Source organism: Tachyglossus aculeatus, chromosome 21 (genome assembly GCF_015852505.1).
Source record: "Tachyglossus aculeatus isolate mTacAcu1 chromosome 21, mTacAcu1.pri, whole genome shotgun sequence".
Taxonomy (NCBI): Eukaryota; Metazoa; Chordata; class Mammalia; order Monotremata; family Tachyglossidae; genus Tachyglossus; species Tachyglossus aculeatus.
The window spans coordinates 28,071,066-28,082,217 of NC_052086.1; the positions used below are offsets into that span (position 1 = coordinate 28,071,066).

General features: G+C 44.4%; 1 protein-coding gene across 1 annotated transcript in view; it reads left to right on the plus strand.

The window, feature by feature from the left end:
* AACS (acetoacetyl-CoA synthetase) overlaps positions 1 to 10,740 on the plus strand; it is a 117,763-nt gene extending 107,023 nt beyond the window's left edge. The window contains exon 18 of the mRNA XM_038763352.1: positions 9,556 to 10,740. Coding sequence (XP_038619280.1) covers positions 9,556 to 9,693 — 138 coding nt within the window. The 3' untranslated portion in view covers positions 9,694 to 10,740. The remainder of the gene's footprint in view (positions 1 to 9,555) is intronic.
* The last annotated feature ends 412 nt before the right edge of the window (positions 10,741 to 11,152 follow it).

The following is an 11,152-nucleotide window of genomic DNA, read 5'->3' on the forward strand; positions in this document are numbered from 1 at the left end:
TTCTTTTTGGAGGGCGGGCAAGGGGAGCCCTTTTGATTCCCTGTGATTGTATTTCAAACAATTCCAGTGAAGACCTACCATCAGTGGACAAGCATGCATCGTCCCTGCTGAGCTGTTTCTGTTATTTTCCCAAATTAGAATTTTATGTATTTTCAGAAATATTAATGAAAAAAATTAATTTTAGCGTTTGGAAGAGTTAAGAAGCTCTGCCTTTGGTGTTTGATTTTAAACCATGTTCGTAGAATTGAAAAAATAATGCCGTTGGCTCTATTTAGGGCATTTCTATAAAGGGTTGCCTTTTCATTTTAAATCTATTTGACGTTTAAGTGGGGGTTCACTTAGATTGGCTAGCAGCTTCAACTTCGCAGCGCTCAAACAGCTTAGAGTGCCATATGTAGTGTTATCTTTGACTGTTCTCTAACGAAAACCCCCAAACGAAAAAGCCCATAAATGTATTTTTGAAATTCACCTGGAAATAAAACAAAAAGTTGCTTTGGAGCTAAGGTAATATTGAAACTGGTGTGCATTTGGGCACAGTACGCAACCCTGAAGTGTAAAGTTTTAAAAGGCATGTTTGTGAGTATCCAGAACGCCACGCTTTATTTATTTTCGTTTTAAAAACTGCCCTTTTTTAGGCAGTGTATTTTCTCAGAGAAGCAGCATGGCCAAGTAGATCGAGCTTGCGCCCGGGAGTCAGAAGGTCATGTGTTCTAATCCTGGCTCCGGTGCTTGTCTGCTGTGACATTGGGCAGGTCACGTCACTTCTCCCTCATCTGTCAAATGGGCGTTAAGACTGTGAGCCCAACATGAGACGGGGACTGTGTCCAGCCCAATTTGCTTATATTCCCCCTCGGTGCTCAGTAAGGGTGTAACAAATTCCACAATTATTATTATTATTATTTTTCTGATACTCAGGGCTGTGTTAGCTACAAGTTTCAAGTTCAGAAGCTTGATTTGTCCTTAAACGTCTGACTCATAAAACTCTAACAGTAAGGAACCATAGAAAATCTTTGGGTTTCATCTTCCGTCTTCTGACAGGCAGGGGTCGAGCCAATCACTGGGAATTGTTAGGCTGTTTTTTGGAAGTCATTTGTCAGGTGTCAAAATGTAGGGCATTGAAGGTGTTTGGAGAATTGATTAGTATTATAGGCTTCAAATCTGGGGCAGTTCCCTCGCTCTGAGCTGAAGAGGCGGTTCTGCTGTGGCAGAAGAAGGGGACAGGGGACTCTCTGGAGGCAGACTTTTGAAGTTTCATGGCTCAAAAGCTAATCATCATCATCATCATCATCAATCGTATTTATTGAGCGCTTACTGTGTGCAGAGCACTGTACTAAGCGCTTGGGAAGTACAAATTGGCAACATATAGAGACAGTCCCTACCCAACAGTGGGCTCACAGTCTAAAAGCTCAAAAGCTAATGTAGCCCGAGAAGCAGCATGGCCCACTGGTCCTGGGAGGCACTTCAATACACCAATCAATCAACTGCATTTATTGAAGCAAGAGAAGCAGTGTGGCTCAGTGGAAAGAGCACAGGCTTTGGAGTCAGAGGTCATGGGTTCAAATTCCGGCTCCGCCAGTTGTCAGCTGTGTGACTTTGGGCAAGTCACTTAACTTCTCTGTGCCTGGTACCTCATCTGTAAAAAAGGGGATTAAGACTGTGAGCCCCCCGTGGGACAACCTGATCACCTTGTAACCTCCCCAGCGCTGAGAACAGTGCTTTGCACATAGTAAGCACTTAATAAATGCCATTATTATTATTATTATTGAGTGCTTACTATGAGCACTGCACTAAGCACTTGGGAGGGTACATTGTAACAGAACTGGTAGAGCGGTTCCCTGCCTACCATTAAAAAAAGCCTTTATTTGGAAGTAGTTATGATTCCAAATGGCAACTTTATCCTCATAGCAGGGGAGAGTAGATGTATTTCACTTTTCCTGAACAAGGAAAACCCAGTGCATTTCCCTGGTGTGGGTCCCTAGGAGATTTAGCCAGTATTTTCTCAGTGTGGCTGGAGAAGTAGTGTTAGTAGAATTGATTAAGTGCCTATTGTGGGCTAAGCTCTGGATAAAAATACACAGGTGAGAATTGGCCACGATTCTTGGCTCCCAGGAAGCTCACAGTCAAAAAAAGTAGAATGGGGAGAGAAGGCTGGCGGCAGACACATAAGGAAAGATGATCCAGTGAAACTACAGAACAGCAGAAAAGACAAGAGCAGTGATAGATCGTAAGGTATTTGTGGGCAGCGATCTTGTCGTCCTTTCCCACTATATGTTCGAAGCATGTAAAAGAGGGCCTTAAGCCCTGAGGCGTTCAAAAAATAGTGTTCAGGGCTCTGGCTCTGCTACTGTTACCTTATATGTTTTACAGCACCCAAAGCTGGGAAGTTATAGAAGTCACAACAACTATTGTTATTAGGAAGATAAGAAGTACGGGTCCCTCTGAAAGTGGGGAGGGAATGATATTTCTCTTAATTCTTATCATAGCTTTCCTTTTACTTCATCTTACCTCTCTTCCAGCAATATTTTTTTCCCCATGACTCTAATTGCTGTGTGCAAAATGGCCTTGATTGTTCCTGGAGATTAAGCGCACTTTTATCTCCACCCACCAGAATAATCCTCCTGTTCTGCTCACCCCCACCAGAGAGTTTAGGGGAGTTTCACTCTTTACAGGCTCTCTGGAGGTAAGATGGGTTTTGTTTGGGAACAGAGGCTGGGGGCAGCTGGTAGGCAGAGCAGAAGTGAAGCCCCGTTGAGCAGTTTTTCCAGCACATGCAAGTGTGGCAACAGCCAGTCTGGAGAGACCACAGAGAGGATCCAGTTGGCTCTTCCCACTGGATTTTTACAACCCCCACTTCCACTTGGTGTAGTGGAGCTGGGCGTAAGGGCTTCTCAGTGCCTCTCTCTTTCCCGTGGCCACCGCTGAAATGACCCTTGAGCCTCACACTTGGGAACAGAGGATTAGAAGAGCCCCAGGTAACTCGTCCTTGCAATGACAGCCAGTCCCGCTGTTCTGGCGTTCTCTTCCAACGACATTACCGCTGCATGCGCGGAGATGCAGCTAGCCCAGGGCTGTGGTCTCTCGCAGTTAAGCGTCTCCTTCCCATTAAAGAGACCCAGTTATAATGGATCACAAATGAGCAAGCAGATTACCCCTCATCCTCAGTCCTGGGCAGACTTATCAGAAATACAGGAGTCCTACTCTCAAGTTCCTTCATTATTTTAGCATTAGGATGATCAGGAGAAGCAACCTCATTTAATGTACTTCTCCCCCGCCACCACCTCCCTCTTTGCAGGTAGAAAAAATTGATATTTGACCAGAAAGAATAGACAAGAGACTGGTTGAAAGATTGCCTTAAAGGGACAGATGTGCTCCATCCTTTTCTCTCCCTACGCAAATCCTTGGACTGTTTGTTTTTCAGGCAGTAGGAAGGCATTCTGCCCACCAGGTTCCAGGTGCAGCAGTGACTGATTCTGATTTTTGACTAGAATGAATTCCAACAGACTGCAATCCTAGTTCCGTTAAAAATGGTTGGCACTGTCAGCCCCGTGTGGGTGTGTGTGGCCAGGAGGGCAACCATCATAAGTGTCCTCCTAATAATAATAATACTGATAATATTTATTTTATTTTGCTAGTATGTTTGGTTTTGTTCTCTGTCTCCCCCTTTTAGACTGTGAGCCCACTGTTGGGTAGGGACTGTCTCTATGTGTTGCCAATTTGTACTTCCCAAGCGCTTAGTACAGTGCTCTACACATAGTAAGCGCTCAATAAATACAATTGATGATGATGATGATATTTGTTAAGCACTTACTATGTGCCAGGTACTTTACTAAGCACTGGGGTGGATACAAGTAAATTGGGTTGGACACAGTCCCTGTCCCATGTGGGGCTCACAGTCTCAATCCCCATTTTGCAGATGAGGCAACTGAAGCACAGAGAAGTGAAGTGACTTGCCAAGGTCACACAGCTGACAAATGGTGGAGCCGGGATTAGAACCCATGACCTTTTAACACCCAAGCCCCGTGCTCTATTCACTATACTATGCTGCTTCTCATCCAGGTGCCAATGTGGGAGCTCCCACAGCTTACCCTTCCACCTCGCCCGGACTCTCTCCCTTTGCTCTCATAGCACTTAATGTATATATGTATAGATCTATAATTCTATTTATTTATATTGATGCCTGTTTACTTGTATTGATGTCTGTCTCCCCCCACCTTCTAGAATATGAACCCTTTGTGGGCAGGGATTATCTCTCTTTATTGCTGTATTGTACTTTTCAAGCGTTTAGTATAGTGTTCTGCACACAGTAAGTGCTCAATAAATTGAATGAATGAATGAGAACCCTGGGCTGGCTGGACCATGGGCCTTACCCAAGAATGACCCTGCTGATGTTCTCCCAATACTCTTGGTGGGAGGAAGTCTTTTTTTTGGCTTGGGCAAGTGCTACAGGAGGAAAGAAGGTTTGTAGTTCTCTTTTTCCTTCCAACCTTAAACAAAAACAGCTCAGTTTATCTTTACATGGTAGCCTATTTGTGTGGCAGACTGGCAGGAGATATTTTTGGTCCCCCAAACCACTCTTGAAGTCATTTGGATGATCCTCGAGCACAAATCACTTGGATTTAAAGGAGGAAAAACTAACGGCAGCGAGGGGTTGGTGACAGGCAATCCCCGAGGAGCCCCTGCTTAGATCATTAATTAGTTCATGCATTGATGGCATTTTTCAAATGAATGGATTTTAATTACATTTCAGGTAAAAATGTGCCAGTAGTAAAGTGATCAAATTGTCACCGAGCCTTTTGCCTGGGAAAGAAATTTCTGAACCAGTCACATATCAGTACTTCAAAAATCCTATTTTGATTTTTAAAGACATGCAGAAAGTTTTTCTTTTTATTTTGAAGAAAGGAGATCAGTTTGAAAATTAGGAATGCCGTATCTTGTTGGCAGAAGGATTATTATTTTTTTTTTTCATTTATGGCTGAAAGGAAACCTCCAAGGATTATTCTCCATAAGACAAATGGGAGTGCAGACTATGAATCCAGGTCTTTAGGGCTACTGGCCTGGAGAGTGGCCGGGCTCTTCCCGGTCGTCTTTGGAGACATGAAGTCTGAGAAGGATTCTTCCTCTTCCAACCAGTCCCCGTCCTCCAGGAAGCCATCCGCCCCTAGTACTTATTGAGCGCATATTCTTTGCAGAGCACTGCATTGATTGTTTGGAAGAATTCAATATATTAATAATTGCGGTACTCGTTAAGCACTTACTATATGCCAGGCACTGTGCTAAGTGGACAGGGTGGGTACAAGCCGATTGGGTTGGACACCAATTCCTGACCCACGTGGGGCTCACAGTCTCAATCCCCATTTTACAGGTGAGGTAACTGAGGCACAGAGAAGCGAAGCTACTTGCCCAAAGTCACACAGCAGACAAGCGGCAGATGGGGGATTAGAACCCAGGACCTGCCGACTCCAAGGCCTCTATCCACTCCAACATGATTCCTGGACTCAAGACGCTTCCTGTCTATATAGAGCACTGTACTGAGTGCTTGGGAGAGTACAGTAGAGTTTCAACCTGCCAACAGGACATTATAATCTAGCGAGGAGTTTACAATTCTCACATAGGCTAAATGTGCCCAGTGCCCCTTCGGTACTCCTGTAAATGGGTACGTGGAAGGAGAGCAGGAGTCGTCTGTTGGGGTCTATCTTTTTTCTTTAGGATGGAAATGTCTTCTGGGCAGGGCTGGCACTGCTGCGTGCCCTGAGCACTGCCATGGCAGGCTCGGAGAGCTGATGTTGCCATTGATGCAGAGGTGTGCGAGGCGCCTTGCCTCAACAGTTTTAAGACATTCTCTTTCAGACAATCAGGCAACTGAGTACAGACCCAGCTTCCTCAGCCCGGATAGGTGGGTGATGGAGGTAGATGTCGCTAATATTTGGGTTAAGGAGGAGCGGGGAAATTACTCTGGAATAAACCGAAAACAACAGGGAACAGTTTGGAGGAATCTGAAGAGTGAGATGCAGAAGAATGCAATATATCTTGAACGATGCTTTGTGGTGCTGTTTTTTGTTTTTTCTTTGAGAACCCCTTTCTCCACCCTCTCCCCCTCCCCCTTCTCAGTCATTCAGTCGTATTTATTGAGTGCTTACTGTGTGCAGAGCACTGTACTAAGTGCTTGGGAAGTACAAGTTGGCAACGTATAGAGACAGTCCCTACCCAACAGCAGGCTTACAGTCTAGAAGGGGGAGACAGACAACAAAACGAAACATATTAACAAAATAAAATAAATAGAATAGTAAATACGTACAAGTAAAATAAATACAGTAATAAATCTTTACAAGCATATATACAGGTGCTGTGGGGAGGGGAAGGAGGTAGGGGGAATGGGGAGGGGGAGAGGAAGGAGGGGGCTCAGTCTGGGAAGGCATCCTGGAGGAGGTGAGCTCTCAGTAGGGCTTTGAAGGGAGGAAGAGAGCTAGTTTGGCGGATGTACGGAGGGAGGGCATTCCAGGCCCGGGGGAGGACGTGGGCCGGGGGTCGATGGCGGGACAGGCGAGAACGAGGCACAGTGAGGAGGTTAGTGGCAGAGGAGTGGAGGGTGTGGGCTGGGCTGGAGAAGGAGAGAAGGGAGGTGAGGTAGGAGGGGGCGAGGTGATGGGGAGCCTTGAAGCCCAGGGTGAGGAGTTTCTGCCTGATGCGCAGATTGATTGGTAGCCACTGGAGATTTTTGAGGAGGGGAGTAACATGCCCAGAGCGTTTCTGCACAAAGATGATCCGGGCAGCAGCATGAAGTATAGATTGAAGTGGGGAGAGACAGGAGGATGGGAGACCAGAGAGGAGTCTGATGCAGTAATCCAGTCGGGATAGGATGAGAAATACGCAATTCTCAGACAATGTTGGGTCACCATCCCAATTATTATTGTTATTACTATTATTATTCTTACATAATAACTGCATTTGGTAAGTGTTTACTGTGTGCCAAGCACTGGGGTAGATACAAGGTAGTCTGGTTAGGCACAGTCCCTGTTCCACATGGGGCTCACAGTCTTCATCCCCATTTTAAAAGTGAGGGAACTGAGGCCCAGAGAAGTGAAGTGATTTGCCCAAGGTCACTCAGCCGACAAGTGGCAGAGCTGGGATTAGAACCCCTGACTTTCTGACTCCTAGGCCCGTGTGCTACCCACTAGAATATGTATTTAGCACTTACTAGGTACCTGGCACTGTACCAAGTACTGGGGTAAATTCAAGATAATAATCACAGCACATAGCCCCTTGTTCATTCATTCATTCAATCGTGTTTATTGAGCGCTTACTGTGTGCAGAGCACTGTACTAAGCACTTGGGAAGCACAAGTCGACAACATAAAGAGATGGTCCCTACCCAACAGCGGGCTCCACATGGGATTCACAACCTAAGGCTAAGCCCCACTTTTCCTCATCTCCCACTCCCCTCTGTGTCAGCCTGTCCCCTTGTCCCACAACACTTATGTATATGTCTGAGATTTCATTTATTTATTTCATTTATAGCTCTCTTCTTCCCTTCAAAGCCCTACTGAGAGCTCACCTCCTCCAGGAGGCCTTTCCAGACTGAACCTCCTCTTTCCTCTCCTCCCCATCCCCCCTGCCCTACCTCCTTCCCCTCCCTACAGCACCTGTATACATGTTTGTACAGATTTTTTACTCTATTTTACTTGTACATATTTACTCTTCTATTTATTTTGTTAATGATGTGCATCTAGCTTTAATTCTATTTATTCTGATGACGTCTGTCCACATGTTTTGTTGTCTGTCTCCCCCTTCTAGACTGTGAGCCTGCCATTGGGTAGGGACTGTCTCTATATGTTGCCAACTTGTACTTCCCAAGCGCTTAGTACAGTGCTCTGCACACAGTAAGCGCTCAATAAATACGATTGAATGGATGAATGAATTTATTTATATGGATGCCTGTTTACTTGTATTGCTATCTGTCTCCCCCCTCCCCCTAGATTATGAGCTCATTGTGGGCAAGGATTTTTCTCTTTATTGCGGTATTGTACTTTCCCAAGCACTTAGTACAGTGCTCTGCACACAGTAAGCACTCAGTAAATACTATGGAATGAATGAATGAACCTAAGAGCTGTTTAGAAAACAAGTGCAGAGAGGTTAAGTGACGTGTCTAAGGGCACGCAGCAGGCCAGTGACAGTGGGGTTGGAAACCAGTTCTCCCAAACTTATGTTCTTTCCACAAGGCCATGCTGCCTCCCAGAAATCCTGAACTCCCAGAAACTCTCCAGCCATAGGAAGAGCATCCCAGGACTGGGAATGGAGAATGGGCAGGAACATAACAGCCCTTAGAAGGCTTTAGCAGAAACACTCTTTTTCCATTAAAGATATCCAGCAGTTAACTAAAGCCAACAGACTCCCCCTTCCCTCACCATTCTTCCATGGCAAAACACAACCTACATTAGCATTTGGCTTGGGCTGACTGTCCCCTGCGAACAGTGAAGAGATTCTAGTCCTGCTAAAATTTGGACTCGGGCACAGTGCATAGGTCTGATTCCTGTCTAATAATAACAGTTGCGGTATTTAATAATTGCTTACTTTGTGCCAAGCTCTGTACCAAACACTGGGGTAGATAAAACATAAGGCCATCAGACCGTCCCTGACCCACATGGGGCTCAAAGTCCAAGCAGGAGGGAGAACAAGTATTGAAATCCCATTTTACAGATGAGGAAATGGAGGCACAGAGGAGTTAAATCGCGTTCCTAAGTTCTCAGAGTAGGCAAGTGGTTTGGGACTAGAACCCAGCTCCTCTAACTCCAAAGCCTGTGCTCTTTCCCCTAGGCCACATTGCTTCTCTTTGTGAAGCAAATGCTCTTTGAACACATCCTCCTGCTCCTGTCCTCTGCTCTCTCGTGATGTTTCTTGCTCTCTCATGCTGTCTCTTGCTCCAAAATATCTTCCTTTTGGTGCAGGATCGTCATGGTAAGAAAGCGTTTGAGAGCAGTAAGAGAAAACCTTAACTTCACCTTAATCCCAACTGTTTACACTGCTGGTCTTGTACAATCAAGGCTTCGACTGGTACCCTGTTTTCTCTGAACACTCAGGGGCAAGAGGATCAGATTGTGCAGCCCAAGAAAGTTTACACCTACACGTAAAACAAAGGCGGGTGGGATTCGATAAAATCGATTAAGATATTTGGCCAAAAGTTGGTACAAGTGGAACCTGACTTTTTGGGGTGAAAATGGTACAACTGCCAGCGGCAAGAGGATCAGATTGTGCGGCCTAGGAAAGTTTACACCTACACGTAAAACAAAGGCGGGTGGTATTCGATAAAATCGATTAAGATATTTGGCCAAAAGTTGGTACAGGTGGAACCTGACTTTTTGGGGTGAAAATGGTACAACTGCCATAGTAGTTTTGGCTGAGAGGTTAAAGTGTCTGGGGCCACAGCCTGGCCATAGGTTCAGTTTTCAACTTATTACGATCCAATTTTGGGTTGGCTATATTTCCAGTAAGACGGGAACAGCGTGGTGTCATTTTTCTTACTATAACCAAATCTTTCTTTTTTTTCTCCTTAAACTTGCAGTATACAATTAATGGCAAGAAAGTGGAAGTTGCCGTGAAGCAGGTTATTGCAGGAAAGTCGGTGGAACAGCGCGGAGCTTTCTCAAACCCCGAGTCGCTGGACTTATACCAAAATATTCCTGAGCTTCAGAATTTCTGAATGGGGCCAGTTTGCACATCTGTCTGCTGCACATGCCTGTACATAGGGTTATTGTATGTTCCCAAAACTTTTATTTAAATACTGAGGGTTCTTTTAAAATGAAATTTTAATGAAGTGCTTTATAAAAGTCTCGGGGAAAATCATGTTTCTTTTATCTGTATAATATACCGAATATATGATCCTTTGGCAGCCTGGGATATGATCCTGATGTTCTGTGTGAAGGGGAACCATTGGGTTTTGCTTTGATTTCTGCATATTTTAAGTCTGTGTTCACATGCAGGCCTATTCAATACAAAAAATCCTTAGTTGTGTATTGGGAGCTGCATATCTATACACTCCATCTTAATACAAATCTCTGTACATTCAGCTCTGTGGGGATGGATGTGTGCTTATGTGTATTTGTGTGTATGTAATATCTTTCCTAATATAGCTGGATACTGCAGCCTGACAAACCAGTGCTACAAAAACCAGGAAAAAACTTTCCAGTTTACAGAAGGATTCTACTGTTTAATAGGATTTTAAAAAGATTACCTCTTAACAAATTTTGATTTTTTTAAATGTCATTAGTCTGAGTAAGGGTCAAGTGGGAAGTTTCCCTGGAGCCCAGATCGGAGATAGCGAGTACTCCTTCTGAATGTTGTGCTTAGCCTTTGGAATTGGTTGACTCCATCACTTGTTCCAACTGGATCCTGAGAGGCTCGGCCAGCCTGAAGCCTGAAAGACTCTTCATGTCCTCGAAGATTCAATTTATGACATGACATTCTTATGTGTTCTGAGTAAGCTAATTCTTGATGATTCAGTTTGTGACATCATTATGGGTTCCAAGGAAGTGAATTCTTGGGTTGGATTTTCATATCGAAGTTAGAATTATGTCGTACGAGCACTTGTGAAGTGAGTCCCAAGTTGTATAGTCAAACAGCCTGTATAGTTGATATTTCACAAATCCCAAAGTTAATTTTTGTATTGCTTTGTTTTTTTTTTAAAAGAAAACCACTAAAGCCATGTTCCAAGTGAGAAATGCCTTCTTTTGAGTCCTTTCCTTTTCCATGTTATTCCTATAAAAAAAGTGCTATTGTGACTCTGGAGAAATAAATAAATGGATATGTTAAGACCTACCTATGTTGTGGACAAAAAACTAATCCTTGTGTTGGCTCAGAGGACCAAAGGCAGTCACTGTCTTGTGGGGTGGTACAAAGGAATGAAGTAATATTCAAAATACTGTATGAAATTTGGGTCTCTGCAGGGATGGAAGCAGGTGTCTAGCACTGCATCTGACGCTGAAACACTCTCACTCTGTAATAGACCGATCTAGGGTCAGATTCTCTACCCTTCTGGCCTGTTACCATGTGCAGCATTCAGTTTTCTGGACTTTACGTGAGATGATCGAGGCACTCCAGTGTACAGTTCAGACTGTAGTTAGTGGGAGAGACCGTTTATATAATCAGAACCAGAAAGATCA